This window comes from Amblyomma americanum, chromosome 11, assembly GCF_052857255.1.
Source record: "Amblyomma americanum isolate KBUSLIRL-KWMA chromosome 11, ASM5285725v1, whole genome shotgun sequence".
Classification (NCBI taxonomy): Eukaryota; Metazoa; Arthropoda; class Arachnida; order Ixodida; family Ixodidae; genus Amblyomma; species Amblyomma americanum.
Window position 1 is genome coordinate 53,934,143 of NC_135507.1, and position 21,663 is coordinate 53,955,805.

The 21,663-nt window shown below is 53.5% G+C and overlaps 1 protein-coding gene across 10 annotated transcripts in view; it reads right to left on the reverse strand.

Annotated features, from left to right (window-relative positions):
- Positions 1–21,663, reverse strand: part of heph (polypyrimidine tract-binding protein 1 heph) — a 145,147-nt gene that overhangs the window by 114,586 nt on the left and 8,898 nt on the right. For 6 of the 10 annotated variants that reach the window (XM_077643429.1, XM_077643437.1, XM_077643431.1 and 3 more), the window contains exon 2: positions 18,964–18,988. The exons of the other annotated variants lie outside the window; for them this stretch is intronic. In XM_077643429.1, the coding sequence (XP_077499555.1) occupies positions 18,964–18,988 (25 nt within the window). The remainder of the gene's footprint in view (positions 1–18,963; positions 18,989–21,663) is intronic. 10 annotated transcript variants of the gene reach the window in all.

The following is a 21,663-nucleotide window of genomic DNA, read 5'->3' on the forward strand; positions in this document are numbered from 1 at the left end:
TGCTGGCAGCCGTAGCTCATCAGGAAAGGTGAAGAGACGTAACGCTAACGCGCACTCATCGCGTGATGACAATTAGGCGACGCAGTGATTTCTCGCAATTTGAATCTTTTTTTTTTTAGGTTAACGGTAACGGACTGGAAACCACGAAAAGGCAAGCCTAGCAGGGCGCATCAGAAAGACGTGTGGGCGGATGAGGTTAAGGAATGGTACGGGGATACGGCTTGTTATCCAGTGAACCTATAGGCTTATGGCGATGCCATTGGTGCGTCGCCTGGAAGGAGGCCACCGCCCGCAAAACGCCAAGCGAATCGACTTCCGTGTAGACAGCCGCTGCTGACAGCCAGCACTGCAGAAAACACGACCGAGGAAAGGTTCTGTGCGGACAGCGTGGGCTGTCTTTGCCAACGTGTTATCCACACACACACGCGCACGCATAAAAAAAAACCTACTGCGCGCGTTCTTTTCAATTTTCAAAGAGCCGCGTTCTGTGTTATCAACCGCCTTGACCTTGGCGATTTCACCTGCTTCGCCCCGTTCGAATGCACTTTTTTTTTTTCAAATCCGTCACAGCAGCCTTTCGAGCAGGGGAAACACCGAAGCACAGCCACAAGCAAGTGACCTCCTCCCAATTTTCTCCGTAGTCCGCCGCTGTCCGGAGGAGACATTCATGAGAGCGGTTTCTCCCGATGGTTGGGAATACTAGCCATTTAGCATAGCGTCACCGCGCACCGCTACCACCGCCCACGAACAGCGCGTGCGTCGCCGGCGGTAGCAGTACGCCCCAGCGCTAAGCAGTAACGCTACACTAAAATTATACTGCTCCCCACAGACAATGCAGACACGTGTGAGACTTCGGGGCCGAGCAACGCGAAACGAGCGGGTTCGCACGTACATTCGCACCTCCTCTCCCTCACTCATACTACTACGCGGACATCTCTGGTAACGGCGCCGCCTCCCATGGGAAACAAAGGGCTCGCGCGGCGGAAAACGGAGCGGCCTCAGGAGGAGGGAACAGAGCGGATGGAATGCCAGGTATGGACACGAACGGATGCCACCAGACACCACCATCCCGAAACGCGAGGACCCCGTCCGCTTCTGCCGATCAGCTCTCTTCTCCTGCGACCGGGGAAATTCCCCATCCGTCACGGATACACGCGCATCACATCCTGCCTGCGGAGGAACACTTTCTTTTTTCTTCTTTCTTCTCCCCCATCGGACAGCCGACGTCAACCGAAGCACGTGCTCAGGTGAAGCTGATGGGCAGGTGGAGGCCTAGACCATGACGCACCGCCCCCCCCCCCCCCTTTTTTGCTTTGTCAAGGCGAGGAGGGTCGCTGAGTGGCGGTAGTTGCCCCGAACTCGCAGTGCTTACGCTGGAAAAAGTGGACCCTGGCAACAGAGTGACACGTGGTCAAGAACTTGGGCCAAGGAATGGGCCTTTTTCTGGAGCCACTGGATTTCTTTTCCAGCGACTACTTTCTTTTAGAGACATTGGACAAGATTTGCATAGGCTACTTTTTCAAGTGACTACCCTTTTCTTACGACGATGATGATGACGTCGTGGCCAGACCCTTTACAACGGGTGGACACCCGATAAGACATAGCCCGACCTCTTTCGAGCAGCGCGCCCCTGCAGCGGTTGCCAGCGGCAACTTCAAATTTGCCTTCCGGAAAACGAACACGATGGGGAAAAAAATCCCTTCATCTCTTGCTTTTACTTTCGGGAATAGCTGGGAGCAGTGCTGGCTTCGCCAAGCCAGAGTAGGTGGCCGATCCGTACACGCCTGTAGGGAAGTACGTTGACAGCGTTACTCAAGGACGCCCGAGAAGCAGTCCGCGTGCTCTCTCGTTCGCCATTCTGCAAGGCCGGCCCTCCAGAGTGGCGGACGATGATGTGCGCATGCGCAGAACGCAACTGGAGAAAGGCCCACCCACTCCCTCACCCAGCGGAATGACTGCGACGACAGGCAACAACTCTGGACTGGGCAATATGGAGTAAATGTAGCTATATCAGCTCCCATCAAACTAAAGCAGTTATGCCCGGCGATCCAAAGGGAGAGGGAACCATCGAAAAAAAAAAGGCACAGAGACAAGCTTGTCGCAAAGGGGTTGTATACCAAACTGCACTCTCCTGCGGAGCCCGGTGGATCGGGCAGACGGGACGCTGCTTAAATAAAAGGTGGCAGGAGCACAGACATAATCTACACAATAAAAAGGAACTTTCATACTTGGTAAGCCACTGCGAAAAGTGTGAAGTAATGAAAAAAGAAAAAATCACAGCTGCATGGCGTAGCACAAAAGCGCCTTTACACGCACTGCGATCAGACCACGCGAAAAGTAATGGAAGCTTTCCACATCAGTCATGAGCCGAGGTGTGTTAGCAAACCGTCAGCCACTCTCAATGACAAAGAGATAGCTTTGCTTGGTGGCCTTTGAGCGTGCCGCCCAAAACAGTCCTCACACGTTACCGCCTGCGTCTTTTTTTTTTGCGCGGCAGGGGAAGTTTCGAGCCCCAATCAATGACGCTTCCGAGACCACGCCGTTCAACGACCACAAGCGTGCACCGATCTATCTAAACTCTCATGCACGCGGGCCTCTGCTGATATGAGGTGACGTGTCTACCCTTCCCCTTTTCCCCCGCGTAGGCCTTGAGCCATCCTTGTCAATAAAGATTTTATGAATGGAACTACCAATGAATGATGATCCATGCGGCCAGTGGCACGCAACAAGCGATTGCGAAAGTGGGGAAAACAGCACGAAACACGTGGACGAAAGGGCAGCCTTCGTCCCGTTTCCCTCCATTTCGACCACGCCTCTCGCGCAGTTGCCCTAAAAAATGTATCATCAGACGAATTTTGTAGTAGGGCGTATCCTCATAGAGGCCCGTATGCATCAGAGGGTCATAACGGCGCACTGCTCCGTCTATTGTGTACAAAGGTGCATTTTTGTGCGTCCAAGACCCTACACTTCCGTCGAACCGATTACGCTTTCTAGACCGAGGGGCACTTAGGTCTGAGGAAGAACGCCATATTGCGCAAGCGGGGGGCGGGCTGGCAAACTCGGCCCAACAGCAAACAAGGAAGCCAACCGACAAGCTCGACCGCAGCGGTTCCAGGAGGGCAACCGCCACGGAAAGAACGACGTCCCGCAGAGACCAGTGCACCTGCGGCACGTGCGCAATGCTTGGAAACAGTACGTGCCCTGCGAGCCGATTCGTGCGCACGCACCTACATACAAACCAATGACGAGGAAAGTCCTGGGACGGAGAGGGGCAGAGTTAACCAGGTCAGGGTCAACAAGGCGCTCACGCAGGCCCCAGGCAGTGAGACCGTACAGTGGGACACAACTTCGAGAACGAAACGGCAAACGCCGCTTCCAAGGAGGATCCTCCAACCGATGGCTTTGCGGTCGGACGACTTGCGCACCTGCTAGCGTGGTACTGCACGTGGCCAGCAGGTATGTACAAAGCAACTGACCACCAACGACACTGGTTGGAGGGCGCCTCCTCCTTCGAAGCGGCACTGAAAACACAGAAAAAGCAAGGCACGGTTACCGAGGGACAGACGGTGCGGCGAGGGACAACGGGCACGAGGGCGCCCGAGGCCGTGACGGCGAACTTGGCCGACGGCAGGTACATCTCCCTGTCGTCCGCGACGTCCCGGAGTCCGCCTGGTAGCACGCACACGGTCGGCCGGCCGACGCGTCCCCACTGAATGCGCGGTGCGGACGCAGCAGCAGACAGCGACGACTACGAACGACAGAGAAGCAATCCGAGAACCGCGCACGGGTGCAACAAGAGAGGGCCGACGTGAGGAACAAAGCCAGCAGCAGCGGGACAGAAAGGAATGAAAGAAGAAAAAGAGGGAGGGGGGGGGGGAGTCCCCCTTCCTAGGCGAAAGCCTCTGAGCGCGCGCGCGAGCTTCTTCTCCGGGGCGCACAAAAGGAGGGTATCGGCGGAGTTCACAAGGCGCATCCGGCGAGACCCGCGCATAGAAAGAAGCCGCAACTAGGCACACGCGCCCCACGAGTGGCGGCCAATGGATGCCGGCGGGGGTGGGGGGAGGCGAGGAATGTCGAGGCAAAGACCTCTGTGCTCTGAGCGCAGTTAAGGCGCCCTACGAAAACTTTGGGGGTGAAAACGGGAAACTTTAGTCCAACACCACGGTCCTGGTCGCCTGAAAGAGGCTAGCGGGGCCTCACGCCTGCAATCTTCAGAGCTGGAGTGTTGCGCCAGGGTACCTAATTTCCAACAAAGCAGTCCGCGAGGCAATGCGGGCAAGATCACAGGCCAGATATGCACCTGCACCTGACACTCGTGAAATCGTTTCCCTAATCAGTTCATTCGTCACGAACGCCCAGCTTAGCCCACGGCCCCACCTGCGAGTCCTATCCAGCAACCTTTCTAGAGCCGGTCACCCAGAGAGGTGAACGACACCGCCGACCTGTCGCCGCCAGCCATCGGCGAGGCAGGAGGAACCGGCTCACCCTGGGCCTCCTTCCAGCCGTCAGGTTTCCTCACCTGTTCGGGAAGTCTAAACACATTCTGCGTACAAGTTCTACTTTGTCTCAAGTCGCCATCCTCGCTCCCTCTGCGCTTCTCTTCCTGGAGAACTGCGGCCTCGCAAAGCAAGGCAAACACCGCAGTCACTCCACCGCTCGGAGAAACTTGAGGACGAGGACATGAGGATCCGCGCATGCCGCCACAACCCGCGCGGTGTGCACTGCGCAATCTCGGCAGCGTCCGCATAGGCAGTGCGCGTCGGCGGCGGGGTAGGCTGTACATGAAGGGAAGCCAAAACTCGGCACGCCGCTGCGCCTCCGACCGAAACAGGCCCCAGGAAGGCATAATCGCGCGCGCCGTAGGCGCTTCTCAGTTCTCGGTTGGGCACGCGCGAATGCAGACAGAGCACGTGGTAACACTCGGAAACTCGAGCCGCGTAAAGGGGGTTGCTATGCCGGTGCAGCAACACTCAGGGAGGCGTTAAAGCGCCAACTCCAAGGACCCAGGGTCGGCGCCCTTGGCGTACGCTGGACACCGTTCGGCGCATGCGCACTGCAAGAGACGCCAGCGAACCTCGGCGAGGCGCCGATATCTGTCCGTGCTAGACATCGGCGCCGGCGCACGGGCGCGAGCGCGAGCGCTCGCGTTGGAAAAGGGGGTCCGGTTTTCAAACAATCGGAGAATCGCGGGGCTCTCGGTGACTCTTCTTCATGGCTTCCAGCTCTTTCAGATTCCCCGAACTTCGCGGTTTAAGCTGTCCTTTCAGCACCCCCCCCCCCCCCCCCCCCAACCCGTTCTCTCCACGGCTTGAAATTCTCTCCGTCGGCTCAAGAGGGGGAAGCGAGCCAGCACCAGGAACATGGAGATGCATGATCCTTTCCGACGCCCGTTCTGGCCTACGCCAAGAGCGACCAGGAAGGGTCCTTGGGAGTTTGCACTTAAGACTGGGCCACTGGCGCGCCCTAGTGCAGTCTGTCCCGGTGCTCACTGCCGAGGCCAACCCACACGATATCCCACAAACACGGGGCGCTGACAGAAAGTGGAGGAATGCCCATTTGCACAGCCGGCTACGGAGCTGTCACCGCTCTAGCGCTACAACGCCGCTCAAGGATGAAATCCACAGAGCCGAGGCGCACAACAGGGAAACAAAACAGCCGACGGCCAGCATCCACAAAGAGGCGGCCGCCGCACGCATATCAGGCCACGTCGGGAGCTCGATTACACGGACGGAGCCACGATGATGACCGCCTCGTATGCGCCTAAAATCTGCGTCTATTTGTGTGCGCGCTTTTTTCGCCTCTCCTCGTGGACGGGCGCTTCACAGCGAGTGCCAGTCTCTTCCCTGTTCGTCGTAGGAGAGAGAGAGAAAAAAAAGAGTCAAAAGCTCGAGGCGGCTGGTAGAAAGCGGCGGCCGCTGAAGACGCCGTGACGAGAGAGAGACGTTTCGGTAATCGATTGAAACACGGCGGGGCTTCTTTCGACCGCCTTTCCTGCTTCCTCCACCACGGGGCTCAAGCGAGAGATTGCGAATGGGCTCGACAGGACCACACCGCCAACGCCGGAACTCTGGGCATGCCTCGAGAAGTTGTGTTGGCGACAACTGTGCGCACTCCACTTTATTGGGGCCGAGAAGCAAAGAAAAGGAAGAGAGAAGGAAAAATTACCTAGCCACTCGCTCCGGATTGCTATCGGCGGAGATAGGGGACGCCTCCGGCGAATCTGCCAAGTTTAAAACCGATACGAGTCGATTCCAGAACTCGGCGGAAACGAAGAGCAGAGAAGCGACGTCAACGTCCTCCTCTGAGAACCGTTGTCTAGTCTTTTCAGTTTACGTCGCTGCGCGGTGGGAAAGGGAAAATAAGCAGGAAACGAGCTGAGTGTACACCGACGACAGACGCTGTTCTCAGGCACCGATCCGGGCCTCGCACGGAGCAGCTCCCCGCCCCCGGAGTCCTGGCCGCGGTTATACATACAGTGGTATCCGATCCGCCGCAGGCAGCGCATCATCAACACGGGGCTAGAAGGCTGGGTCCGTTGGGTTGGCTGGTACGCATACGTGGAACGAGGGTATAATGAAAAAAAGGAAGGGGGGAAATCGACGGCGCCCCGCCGCAAACGAACTATTTTGTATCGAAAAACCACACTTGTCCTCACTTCTTCGACGAGGAGAGTTTAAAAAAAAAAAAACCTTATGTCGCGCTAATGCGAATGAAGTCGAACAACCGCTTCGCGCCGGCAATGCAGAAACAAAACACGGAAAGTGCGCGCTCGCGCCATAGAAAGATGGCGAACGCGTGGCATCCCTCTCCTGAAAAACACGGGCAGAGTCACCGTCCCGGCTCCATCTGGGGACGAAAAGATTCAGATCCTCTGTCGACTCAACAACGAAACGGCGACGTCATGGGTGAATTAAGTGCGTCCATGCAATAACACCGGCTACCTGCAACATAAGGCCACGGGTACGCACTTGGCTCGGCATTCCACTGAGCACAGCGCCGTAACCTACGGAAAGGAAAACAGGTGTACCACAGAGGAACAGGAAGATAGCAGAGCGGGAATCCGAACCGAGATGGGCAGTTCGACGTAATGCAGAGAGAGGACAAGCAACCGGTGGTTCCTAACAGTTACGGTAACACATATTTTCTAGCGCTTAGTGAACACAAGGGACAAGAACACAAATACACAGGACGTACGCTAGCTAGCGCTTAGTGAACACAAGGGACAAGAACACAAATACACAGGACGTACGCTAGCGTACGTCCTGTGTATTTGTGTTCTTGTCCCTTGTGTTCACTAAGCGCTAGAAAATATGTTTCTGCCTAACTAGTTACGGCAACGCGTAGCAGTGGGCGAGACAGTCACGTGGGCAGATGATATCAGGTCATCGGCGGTGATAAGGTAGGCGCAGCGGGCAAAGAACTATCAGGGGCACTGGGGAGAGGACTCCGTCACCTCTGTTCCCCAGCGGACCTTGCTGGACTGGTGACAGCGGAGCCCGACATAAAGCACCAGTCGGCTCACACGCAGCACGCATCTTACAACCCCCCCCCCCCCCCCCCTTACTGCAGGCGCATATATGGAAACCGGGACACCGCCCACCGAGATTGAGCGTAAAGACAGGCCGCGCCGGTCTTTTCTCATACACACGCGTTAAGGCGGCTCGCTCAATGAATTGCCCGCGGGGATTCGCCGGCTATTATCCACAGTGTGTGTGTGCGTGTGTGCATAAATCGAGTGAAATCAGACCGGGGCCCTCCCTACCCGAGTTATGCGCGACGTTGGCGTTCGCGGCCGGCACGACTCCCTCTGTCAAACCCCCCCGCGCACGCGACCGAGACACAAGGGGCGCCGCTTCATGCCGCAGCTAACGCGTGCGCGGCTCATATAAACGCCCAGCCACCCGCAACAGGCGCCCAATCTCGGGGACCATGCATGGCGACCCATTTAATTAACGCGGCCCGAATACGCGAGACGAACTCATCATCGCGCTCACTCGCTGTCGCCGCGTATATTCACTATGCACGCGAGCTGCGTCGACGAAAAGATACCGCGGACGACCGACGAGTCCAGTTCGGCCTCTGGCCACGCCACGGACGAGCCGCCCCGCGGCGCTAATCCAAGCGGCGAGGGCGGGGCCCACTTTTCTTGCCCCCCAGAAAGACCGGTGGTCCCGGGTTAGCCCTTATGAAAATGGTCTATAGACAGTCCATAGACTTCTTGTAGACTCTTCGCCTTCCTATAGAAATTTGTCTATTCATAGTCTATAGAAAAAAAGAGAACTAAAGGTGAATGGCGATAAATCTATAGATTGTCGATAGACAGTCTATATGATTTGCATTGCCTATAGACTGTTCTCTAGGGTTTCTCTATAGAGAGTCTATAGACTTTATAGACGGGAGTGTATAAACGGTCTATAGACTGTCTAAAGAAACCTTTGTAAGTGGGATTCCCGGAACAAGACGAAATTTCAAAAGCGGAGGTTGGTGCGAAAGTCGCATAGCTTTCCGCCGTAGTCGTACGGCTGTATAGGACATCGGCTGCTGCTAATGAGCAACCTCCACCGCTCTCCTGTCCACTATATACGGTAAAGAACACGTGATCGCAGTTCAGCTCCAGTATACGTCCACCGGCGGCCCCGTTCGCTTGTGTGGGCCGTCGGTGCAGGGTGCTGGGCCCGTGGCTGGGCCGAATTCCTGCAGCCGCCGAACACAACAGCTCAGCCTGCCGCCAGACGTGCTCTCGGCAAAGACCAGCGGGTCGGCGCACTCTGGTCGCCTCACTGGGCCTTTTATTGTCGTTTTTTATTAACGCGCGAAATCAATTTCGCCGCTACTTTTTTTCTCCGATTTTCCAGTGTCCGCTCATTACTCTTCGTACTTCGTGTGGCACAGATGCGCACGAGGTCAAATGTCAGTCCCTACGCCTGTTCTAACATCCTGCGCGGGCGCCCAACTTGGACAAACAGGAGGCTGGGCCCCAGCGGGAGTCCAACCCCATACGTTTACAAGCATAGGCCGCGTTTACACGAATGCGACAGAAGTCGACTCCAATCCCCTTTTTGTGGGAAAGTGCAGAAACGTCGAGGAAGAAGAGTAGATCGAGGACGAGTCAAGCCTTACCTTCTCAGAGCCTGCTCTTTCCCTCAAAAAGCGGACTGGAGTCGACTTCTGTCGCGTGCGTGTAAACGCGGCTACAGACGATACCCTCCCAGAATACAGGGGCCTATATGGGAGCTCCGTTAAAGCGCCCTCCAATTTTTGTACCCGGTAAAAACGATTCACTCATCCTTGCTGGAAACCTTGATGCGTTTGTCCAGCAGCAAATTAAGAGTTCATTTACAGGCACACGCTCGATTCAAATTCGTGACGACTACATCGAAACGGACTCCGTGATCGCCGTCTTATACCCCTGTCACACGGCGAGTTTCAATGGCCATCGAGTCGTGGGTCTTCGAAATTCTCAATAGCCATCGAACTCGAAGGACTTGTGTCGCTGCTGCACGGCAAATCTCAATGCCCATTGAAATGGTTCTCGTGTCTTACGCCACGGATGTGTGGCGCCACAATCGCTACTTTGGATTTTGCAGAAATAACAAAAATATTTGATAAATGTATACTAAATGCTGAAATACACGCATATGCGCATGTCGTTTAAAACCTTTTTAATTGCACGTACGCGACAGACAGATGCAGACACTGCTGTGGCCACTCTAATACAAGACGAGCCAAAACCAAGCCGGTCCAACTGCGTCGGAGCGCTGCTTCGTCAGGCCTAAGACCTGGGAAATCGCCTTGATATCTGAAAAACAATAGCTAGTTGTCTCTTGAAACTTTGTGCGAGGGTAAGAATGGCCAAATCGAAGGCGAATACAACAGCTTAGAACACGATATTGCTTTGAGGATTAGCGACGAAGCTGTTATCGCTGTGAATCGGGCGGGCAGGGCGCCGCCATGTCAACGCTAAGTACGCAAGCAACACAAAGACCGCAACGCAAAATTAATGCGCTTAAAACCAGTCTGTAAAATAATTTTAAAATTGTGCCAGACTGCTTGCATTAAATGTTTAGGCGAATAATGTTTCTTAGTGCTTTTGTACCGTGAATGTGTCGTGTACGAAAGTGCGCTTGGCGCCGCTCGAAGCAACGCCAGCAACCTTGGGCAGCGCTCGAAATCTCGATGGAGTTCCGCGCTGCTCCGTTGACTCGATCGCCTTTGAGTCGATGGGCTATCGGTTCGAGGGCCTTCGAAATGCCCGTGTGACAGAGGTATTATACAAGCTCAGCCTTCTGCGATGGTGGCGCCCTTGTCGCTGAAACGCGAGAAATCATCGACACAGGCAAACTTAAAATTTCCCTTCAAGGGGAATCGCAACGATACAACGCCCCCACGAATGAATCCGCTAATCCAGGCATCGCAGCACGGAATAGCTAGCCATCCTTTCCCCCTCCGCTCGACAGCTGGCCGTCCAAAGTGACCCGCAGCCAACAGTCCGCCGCGGAGCGCGAGCCGCCCGTCGCGACTCGCAGGCGCCGCTGCCAATCAAGGCCACGCGACGCACAATTGGATTCCGGGCGAGCCAGGCGGACGCCACCGGCACGGAGGAGGGCCCGCGTCGATGGATGGCGCCAGGGACGCCGCGGGGAGGAGCAATGACACAATGCAAGCACACAGGGAAGACGAGAGCGGGGGAGGAGGAATGGCAGTCGGTGGCAATCGCGCTCTATCACACACACACACACGCACACACACACACACACACACACAAACTGCGCCTCGCGTGCTGCGGGCACATGAAAGCGGCAGCCGCGGCACGACTCCTGGTCGCGTGCACATGGAGGAGCACGGTTTACGCTTCCACCAAAGCCGACCTCGTCGACGCTCCGCTGCCGGCGCACGACGTCCATTTCGCCCGTCCACTAGGCGCGGCAGGGTGGCCCTCAGCAGGCCTGCTTTTGGTGGTCGTCTCACTCAGGCCGCTAAAGCGCTTGGCCAACGATGCCCACTCACGGCACCACGGAATGAAAGGAGCCGCAGTCCCGCAGCGGCCATTTCGGTTCCGCCGTCGGCGGCGTTCGCCTGCCTGTCAGTCAAGACTAGCCGCGTTGGCTCGGTGGTTGCGGCGTTCGGCTCCTGCGCCCGCCGCGCGTGGTATAAAATCCGGGCCCCGGAGGCGCCTTTCAACGGATGCCGCTACGGCCCCTCTTTTTCTCTCGTTCTCCTTTCATTCGCCGCCCTTCCCCCACGACGCGGGTTCAGGTGCCCATCGAGGGAGCGAGCCAGTTACCCCATACAAAAATGGTCTACAGACCTCTAATAGTGCTGGCTTCCTATAGATAATTACGTTTGTCTACTCGTAGTCTATAGACAAAGGTCTACTAAAAGTGTATGGCCATAAATCTAGCGATTGCCTGTAGACTGTCTACAGGTTTTGTATTGCATACAGACTGTTCTATAGGGTGTGTCGAAAGAGTCTACAGACTGTATACGTAAGTCTATAGACAACCTATAGACTGACTAAAGAAACGTCTGTAAGGAACCGGAGACTTCCTTTTCGTCACAACCAATTTCCGTTTTCGCCACCGAGAATACAACCCAGGTTGGGGCGCTCAAGACCAGCAGGCGCTAACTGCCGCTACAGGAGGCAACGTGCGCGGGTGAGCGACGCTACTGCACGCAGAAAGCTTACGACGTTGGCCTCGAGGTGGAACACCCCCACTACAGCCGGCGTGGCCGGCAAGGCCAGTGAGCCCATCAAATGCACCGGAAACGCCGCGCCTGCTTGCATCCGCCTGCGAGTAACGGCGCTCGCAGGCAGGCAGCCGGTTTTTCCCCCCAGAGGAAGTCTCCGTTGTGTATGCACCAAGGAGGAAAAAAAAGGGGGGGAAATAAGATTACAAAACGCTACCCACCGTCCCGCAGGCAGCTCTTTCGCAGCGGAGTGGCGAAGCTGAGATCGCGAGCCGTAGGCTTCCAGACAGACCTGCGACCCACGTGCAAGGGGGGAGGGCACAGCAGTGGAAGCCACCGCCTTCCTCGCAGCTTCAACCACTACACCTTAGCAAGTTGCCGGACACGTGCGAAGTTTAGAGCAAACCACACCGTCATGTCGCGCGTAGATTCGACGGAGCCGGATGTAAGGGCGAACCAGCGAGGCTAAAGGCTCAAGACAAGCACCAATGAACGTCTTGAGCACACCGCGGGCACGCTGTTGCACGGAGCAGCGGCAACTAGCCCCGTCCTGCTGGCTATTAATGGTGGAGGTCAGAAACGTAGCATTAGTCCAGTCACGACGGAGAGAGAGAGAGCACGCGAGCTCCGCGCTTAGTTGGGTGCATCACCTGGCCAAGATGACGTCATACACTTCGCGGACAAGAGAAGGAAGCACTGGCGCCGTCTCCTTCAACGGCAGCACAGCGTTGCCTGAGCATCAATTACGGAGAAGCCGTAAGGGCCGGTTACGACAGTCCCGTTGCCGCAACGGGAGGGTGGCACACAGTAGACGCCACATCAACAGGAACGCAGAGCTACACACAGACCTCCCAAAGGCTAGCGGTACACGCTCCCGGATAACACCGAATTGAGCCAACTAAACAGTGGAACTGGAAAGCTCGAAACAGGGCGAGGCGTGTTACAGGAGTGGGCGCGTACGAACCGAGATGAAAACCTTCACTCTCTTTAATAAGGTATACGCCGGAAAGTTTTCCAAGCCGCAATGTTTTTGCAATAAGCTAGCGCATATGGTACACAGGGCGTGGACTTGCGAAGCATTGTACGACGGCACACACACACACACGATAGAAACCTGGGAGGCCTCACTACACCACCCCAACAGTACAGTGCCAAGTGAAATCATCAGTCAAGCTCTGTCTGGTGCCGTGACCTTCGGGGTCCCGGCCGACGGACAGACACGCTGCGGACGAAGACTTCTGCGGCGCGGTTCTGACTGGTGACAATAAATATTTCTCTCTCTATTAACTTCGAATATGAACGCCCACACACTATACAACATGCAATCCGCTATGACCCTCACAGGCTTGCGGCTCTGCACTCGTGCTTGGCACTTCGCGAAAGAGACGCTCGACGAAGCGTCCAAGGGCATCTCCGGAGCGTCTAACGGGCAGCCACGTGCCGTGCTCAGAATGGCTGGCGACAACGAAGAAGGGAGGTAAAAGACTGGGAAAACCGTAGCGCAGTTGGGAAGGAAGCGCGGGGGCGGGGGGAGAACGCGACGCAGTTGGCGTCACCGCCGGCTTGGCAAGCGAAATGGGAGGCAGCGATCGGGCACCGAACAGGCCGTCGATCGGGCGCCGAGCGGAAACGCGCACAGGATGCGAATCAAACCGGGCCATACGTATACGACGGCGGTGGGGCGATGATGCCGCCGCACGCACCTGCCTGCGAAGGCAGCGAGCGTGCAGGTAGGTGTACTACTCGCGTGCGCTCCATGGGCCATCGGGCCGGCACTGTACTCGAGGCACAGTGCCTCGAATGTACCGGCACTCTACTCGGAGACAACTCTGTTCGCTGCGAGACGCTTGGTCTGACTAAAGGAACCCCGCGCTATCGAAATTATCTGCCTCCTTTCCGGCCTTCGCGGATGCCCATCCCGACTGAGGCAGGTTACCGTGTCTCCCCCTTCCTCATAAACATTAGTTCTGAGACCGAACGACGGAAGATGCGTCACACAAGCGGCCGGCTGGCGTGTCCTATACGATAGCGCGGTAAAGGTAGGCGCACGACGACACAGGCACACCAGCGACGGCACCAAAGGCGCCGACGGCTAGCCACGCAATCAAGGACTTCCCCGATACGGTTGGAGTTCTTTGCTGCCAGTAGGCTAACGGCGAGTGCGCACGCTACCGCCTCAAGCTGCAGCCACTGCAGCCGCTGCTCGGAGCTGCGAGCTAACCAGTCGGGGCCCGCAGCACATATGACATCGTCGCTTCTCACGCTGAGATCGCGGAAACGAATACATTTACCCAAATACTCGCCTCCCCCCTGCGGTCGATCGAAAAGATGACCGAAGGTGGCCGTAGCATTTCATCGCACGCGGGATGTCTATCCGGACAGCAGTGTGTGTGGCAAACAGTCGGCTATGTTGCTGCCTGCGTCACTAACGCCAACTACAAGGAGCACGTGACCAGAGAGATCCTCCAGATAAAGCGACCACTCCTTGGGCGCACATGTCGGCAAAGGACCAGAACTGCCCTGGCCCCGAGGTTTCAGGGAGTCAGGTTACGACACCCAACGAAGTACCCGTTAAGGCCATCGCCGGAGCAGCAGCGCCACTCGAATAGCCGCACCCCGAGACTGCAGGGGTCGGCGCCCTCCCGCCGCCATTTTCGCCCAAGCAGCACGTGCGCCCCCCCGCCAGGCGAGGCCTTCTCGCCGCCCAAGAGGCAGCAGAGCATCGCGCGGGCCCACGGGAGGAGGAAGCGTGTTGCGCGGGGCGCACAATTTGTGTTGCGTAATTGCGCAGGGCGCTAAGACTACCGCTTCCCAGGAGGAGGAGGAGGGGAGCCTTGCCCAGCGCCTGCCTTTGCCGTCGGGCCAAGGAGGTTCTTGGCGATCAAAGCTCAACCGCAAGTCAAGTCCGGCGGGGGTGTCGAAGAACAGGCGAGGCATTGCAGACCACGCACGGGCGCACACGAACGAAGACAGGGACGCGGAGTGCTTGAGTTTTCTGCATATGTCTTGGTTCGTGCGCTCTCGTACATGGTCTACAGTGCAATGCGGTCACACGTCGGAACACACGCTCTCTGGACGGTTGCGGAGAGGTGCAGAGAGCTGCCGCTTCTCGGCACCGCGCCTTGCTCCAGGTTCAGTGGCCCGCAACAGGTCAGCAAGCAACGTGGCGAAGTCCAGTGATCTCTGGGTACTTCCCCCTCCCCCCCCCCCTTCTCTCTCGCTGCTCCCGAACCTGGCAGAACCTGGCGCAAGGCACGGTGCAAGAATCCGCAGCTCAAGTTCTCTGCACCTGTCCGCAACAGTCCAGAGAGCGTGTGTTCCGACGTGTGCCCGCCCGTGCTCCATGTTAACGTCTACCCGGGGTAGGGCGCCCCCGGAGCCCCGTGCACTTTTCCCGTTACGTCTTCATCGACAAGGGGGCGGGCGGGCACGGAAGCCGCCGCTCTCCCAGTGGCCTACTGCTCGTTTCAAAACCCCAGGCTACGGTGACCGCGCTCTCTCAAGGTCGCCGCAGACAGCGGCCCGGCAGTAAACTAGTCCCGCTTGTTGCCCGCCCTTCAATAGAGAGTTTTAGTTTCCCGTACATACAGAGTTCACGTACGCAAACGTGAGAAGTCTACGTAGCATACGCACATGTCATTCCTAACCCTTTTAGTTGCAAATAATCGCGCGACAGACGCCGGATGGATGGGTGGATGGATGGATACGGCTGAACCGTTTAAATCGGGCGGTGGCTCAAGCCACCTAGGCACGACTTATGAAATTTTACTCTTTTTATATGAGACTCGCGCATACCCTTTGCGTTCTGCGCATGCGCACTAGTCACCCGTAAGTGCTCTACCTACGTGAAACTAAAACTCTCTAATCACCGCGCATCGTCGAGCTCCGGCAAAGGCTGCCACAGACCATGCTACAGCTGCCCAAGGAAGTAAGTCAGGGTCCTCACGTACGTGTCCTTTGTTGCGCAACAGTTTTCAAATCCGATCGCATCAACTCACCAAGACTGTCACACGCGTCCTCAAAATTTTACAACTAACCCACCATCGGGTCGCCACGTCCAAAGCTTCAGCGGCATTCACTCCCTGCAAAGGACCGCTTCGGCACAGTGCCAGAGCAATGCCGCATCTACTCGCCCAGACTTGTGAGAGACACACATGCATCCTCAAAACTTGACAACTTTTCCACATTGACCGTATTGCCAAATTCACTCCCGGCAAGGGACCGTGTTCCATTGTTGATGCACTCGGGGAAAGGTGGACGACACCTAGGTCCTCGTGAAACAGAGGGGATGAAAGTGAAACAAGGTAGCGCATCAACACAGCCCAGCGCAGAAAGGCAGCCAGCCTGGCCAACCTTGGCGGCGCCAGATCGGTGTGACATCAAACACCGGTTTTAGCGGAATCTTCGAAAAATCGAGAAATGTCGCTACCAAGCTTTCACGTAAAGCCATTTCCCTCATTCTAGACAAACTTGAACACCCTCCACGTGAAGCCTACTTTTTTTTTCTTCGCTTAACACCAACATCAAGCCATACATTCCCTCTGGCAGTACCAGCAGAGCCACCCTTCGTGGTCAACTAATGGCGAAGTTTCCACCAGACGTTCACTTTCAAGCAAGGAACGACACTACTCACAAACAATACACAGGAGACCTAAGTTCGCCAGTCTATAACACCTAGAGAGTTGCCCGCAAATCATTCATTAATAAAAATAAAATCATTGCAGCAAAACGGTCCCGGAACACCCGTGTCCAACAAGATATCCACCCTCACCTGTATACAGTACCGGCATAGAATGTCTCCTGCATCAACAGTGATGGTAACAATGGCAAAAAAAAAAAAAGAAAGGTGAGCTCGAGAACTGCCCCTCACAGAGAAGTAGGTTAGTGATGACCATGCCGGACATCGGCCAGAACCACACACTAACTGCCCCCCCCCCCCCCCCCCCTCTCTCCTGTAACCTGATCAAATGAGATGCATGCCATCATTAGCCGTTCTTCCAAGTGCACAGACGGCACAAACAATAAACTTTCTCCTTCCATTTTATACACGTGAGAAGTACGATACTGTACCCCACAAGCTGTGCTCAAACCTATGCAAAACACCTTCCAGCATGGCCGCATGCAACCAACCCAGTAAGCTTCCACCCTCAGCACATCAGAATACGGACCACAAGAAAGGCCACCAAACAGCAGTGCTTCCCAAGCAGTATAACAGTTCTGACTGCAGACGAAACGAAGTGATGATGAATGTTTCATGAATGTTCGCAAACACTTGCTGTACACAGGCCTGTCCAGCAGCCAGGTTGAGAACGCAACTCCGGCAAACTGTGTTCACATATGACTACAACTATAGGCAAGGAAGAACCCTCACAGTAAATTAAAGAACTTGCTATTTTGTCAACAGATCCACAGCTTAATCCAGGCTATGCAACTCTATTCAGCGTCTCTGCCATAATATTTTTTCCCGCCTGTAGACAACATGACTTTCCTTTACGCTCAATGAAAACATCAATACACACCTATGATCAGGGACTCGTGCTTCCCTCTGGTAAAAGTTTCTGCTTAGAACGAGACAACTTTTCAACGCATAAAAATGGAAATTAACGCATAAGACGTACAAGGCTCGTCATAACACAGTTATCTCTTGAGACTGTTCCTCGAGTACAGTACAGAGTGGCAATAATATTTCCATACCATCCAGCAAAAAAAAAAGATTTTTTGTTCTTTGCTGGAGGAATTATTTCCAGGAAGTTTCTAACATAACAAGCTCACAAGTGCAGGAACTACTGTGAGAGTTATTTGCTGCTCAGTGTGTGGCGACAATTTACCCAGGGAACTGCAGGCTTCATTCAAGAAAATACTTGCTATGAATAGCGCCCCCCCCCCCCCCCCCCCCAGGTACAGCCATACAAGTTTCCTTGAACTTGACAGCTTAAATTCTTTTTTCCGGCACTCCGAACAAAAACACCTACTCAGTGGTCACCGGGAGAACAAAGTGGGAATGACCACAAGGTTGGAACAATTATCAAGGACATTTAATCTTTGAAAACACCAGTAATTGATCTGAATGGATGGATAAGACTGAACCCTTAAAATCGGACTGTGGCTCAAGCCACCTAGCCATGACTTATAAAATTTTACTCTTGGCCTGATTTTAGCCACCAATCAGATAACCTTTGCTTGGTTACTTCTACCCGCTTAAAGTCTACTTTCCCTTCACTGTCCTTAAACCCCAATGCCTTGGATAAACCAGCCCCGCTGCTTTTCACTGTAGGGTGAAACCCTTTACATGAAAGTATCCAGTGTTCAGCCGTTTCCTCCTCCTCTCCGCACGCAACGCACGTGTCTATCTCGTGGTACTTGACTCTATATGTCTCAGTCCGCAAAACTCCCGTCCTGGCTTCAAACAACAAAGAGCTTCCCCTACAATTATCATAGATATTTTCTTTGGCAATTTCCTGGTTAAAGATCCTGTATGTTCACAGTGCCGATTTCGTCAGCATCCCTGTTTTCCAGACCTCTCGCAAACAGCGCCCTCTACAGTAGTCCGACAATAAAGGTCACCTCAAGAAGTAAACAAAACAGATACTCTTTGTGGCCTCTGGTAGTGCTCAGAAAGGTATTAACGGCACAATAAACCTTAACATGGTGTGAATCTAGATGAGGAGATTACCCAGCAATGAAGTCAACTGCACAGATTGCACCAAAACCTGAACATTTTTTGGTGTAAGTATCACAGATGTGAAAAACCCATGCTTACACAGAATGTACTTTCCACACTACAAGTGATGACTTTAGGGGAAGCAACACGAATGGCCAGGCCTTGTAGACCAAAAAAAAAACCTTCGCACCATAATAAAACAAAATATTTTGCGGCTGGAAGAAAAACATAGAATGAAGAACAAAGCACAAGGAACACCAAAATGACTGAAAAGAAACCCGAGTGGTCTTGTCACACGCCGCCGACCCAGTCATGAAACGAGAGTCTGTGCGAAACCTTGTTTCTTGGACAGCGCATTCCACAGTTTAAAAAAAACTGCTTTCCGTACCAAACAAATGGCGAGGTGATGGAGAGGCCCAACTACTTGGCTGCAATAAAGAAATTAAATTCTCAGGAAAAGAGCTTGTAGCCCCTGTAACTGCTATGATTATGGCCTCATCGAGGGTCTGCTGGGCCGTCAACTGAAAACGCAGATCAGAGAACCTTCCCCACCCAAAGCAGACTTTGCAGAGCCAGGCACGCAAGCAAGAAGGGGAAAAAAAGAGTCTACTCACTCGTAATAAGTCCTTGCTGACTTCACTGCAAAGAAAAGAGAGAAAAAGGGAAAAAGATTAGTCAAGACAAGCACAAGCCAAAGCCGACCAACAATGCAGAGGCAAGTATGCAACAGATGACGGGGGCAAGGGTGCACAGAAAAGGAGAGGATTATTTCTTGTGACAGGAAAATGCAAAGAAATAGTTCTGAAGACAATGAAAGCACAAAAAAAAAGGATTCTCAAGGCCCGCAACCAAGCGTCAGACACCTGTCACCCCTCAAAGCAAACAGCCACAAGAAAACCTCCCGTAACATTATTAACTAATTTTATCCTGAGCAAAAGCAACTGCATGAGAACAGTGGGCAACTGCTCATAAAAGTTTTGTTAGCTTTTACAAGAAAATGCTACACTTCAACAGTGTATCACTTGTTCATGTGGCCACGGATTGCAATGAAAGCCAGCTCCAGAATGAGTATTTGCTCTCAAGCAACTAGAAATCATGCGTATTTACTTAAAAAGGTTGGCAGCCTTTCAAAAATATTTGCAATGACCGACAAAGCCAAAGCAACTGACAAATTCCACATAGTAGTAAATATGTTACCGAGACGTTAAGGCACTGGCGAATTTATTGAACTGCAACACCAGTCCCTACAAGTAGATGACCACCAGTAAAATACTTTCACAGTGAATGGCAAAGGAGGGTGAGACTCACACCACACAGCCACGAGAAGACAAAACCGTACATGGGGCACAATATGCACCCACTCCAGAGCCGAACGGCACTCTAAGCAAGCCACCTGCAGACCTCAAGAGCCTCATTATGCACGCTGTGGTGCTGCATTTTAACAACTGCAACGCCTGCTACAGCCAGTACGAGCGACGCCTCCCCGAGATGGCAGCACTTGTCGGCAAGCACAAGAGTGCCGGAAGAGTCTTATCACCTAGCACATTATCGCAATCCAGGCCAAACGCAATAAGCGGACTCTCTTGTGTGAAGATAACCACCTGTTTCCGCACTTCCAGCGCACACTATCTGCAATGAGCAGGTTGCCTGGAGCCTTATGCAAAGCCTTTGTCAGCCCACGGTAAGTCCAACAAATCCACAGGAAAAAAAAAAAGTAATTATCAGAGGTTATCTCCTACACCGCAGCAAATTCGAATGAGAGCTCTATGGCACAAGTGGCCGACATAAGGAGAGTAGATAAGGGAGCCCACAAAATGGAGACATTCAAATGATGGAGACGCGCCACAGCTTCGATAGAGCTAGCAATCCAACAAAAGACAGCCACACCAATGAAACAGATGGCTTCTCCGAGAGCTGTTTCAAAGTCTGTTATGCCACAGCTGCACTTCACACAGTGCAACAATAAAGAGGCAAAACACCTTCAAAATTGCTAACACTGTTCAGTCAATATAAATGAGACCGAAATGGCTAAATAGATTATATTCGCAAGTTGTCATGACAGGCTACGCTGCACAAAAGGCAGTGTGGATGTAGCAGTAAACCAGCTAAAAATTTCACATGAAAGTAACCTTGTACTCAAACTGTTCGTATAGCCTAAAGGACTGATATTGCTTAGTCTATTCGCAATAATCTTCCTAATTGCACTAAGACACAAAGCTGACTGGTCTACAATTCTGCAAGCCTCCAACGTTGCTTTTCTTGTGGATTATTGTACTTGCACTGTTTCATGCTTATCGTGCACTTGAGGTGATCAGACATCAAGTACACAGGCCTGCAAGTTCCTCTAGCTTATCTCCACCGTCCTTTAAAGGGACACTGAAGTTGGCCTGTATCAACAGATCACAGCAATCTAACAACAGATACCAATCAATGGAAACTAAGCTTTTACAAGCTAGAAACGGACAAAAAGAAATGAAATACACATGTCGCCACCATCGGCTGATGTCCTGAATTGAGTGACGGAAAAATTTTTAAATTAACTTTTCTCAGCCATAAATGGGTCTTTCCCTTCCAGACCCCAGACAAATGTACCCAGAGAGAGCCAAAAAACTAATTTTTAGAGAACAACAACTGAATGGATTGTAGTCAAGGCTCTGACGGAATCCCGTCGGGTCGGGATGGTACATGATAGTAAGTCGCACTGACCAAAAATAATGATGGAATGACGTTTTGGCTCCCACACGGGAGCCCTGTTCACAATGAGGCAAAACGTTGTGGCGGTGCCTCTTATATACGGCGTATATACGATCCCAGGAATCTCACATATATAGGCGGAAAATTCCCGCCATTGCGATTGATAGTATGCACTGTGGTTTGAATAATCATCGACTCAAGGTAGAGCCGTGAGCTCTCCTCAGCTCCTTGACGCTCACTTGCCCACGTTTTGGCCTAATGTTGCCTACAAGGCTGCCACTCCCTCTTCTGTTACCACTGGCGCGTTCCATTTCTCCGATGCAACAGCCGTGTCTCGTCAATATGGACGCTTTGTTTCCCGTGCAAAAATCCCCATAAAGAGTCGTTCGCAATAACGAATCATCAAGAAAAACAAAAAAGAAATGATTACAGACTGCTTCCTGCTCACTGACAGGCAGTGAAGTGGAAATCGGGGAATAATAGAAGCTACAGGAGACTGTTCGGGTCGCCATTATATTTAAAATCATGTGGTCCAGGTTTTTGCACATTTGGAGTGCCTAGTGATACGGAGATGCATTACGGAGCCTATTGGTATGATGAAGTATCTCCTACTGCGACTG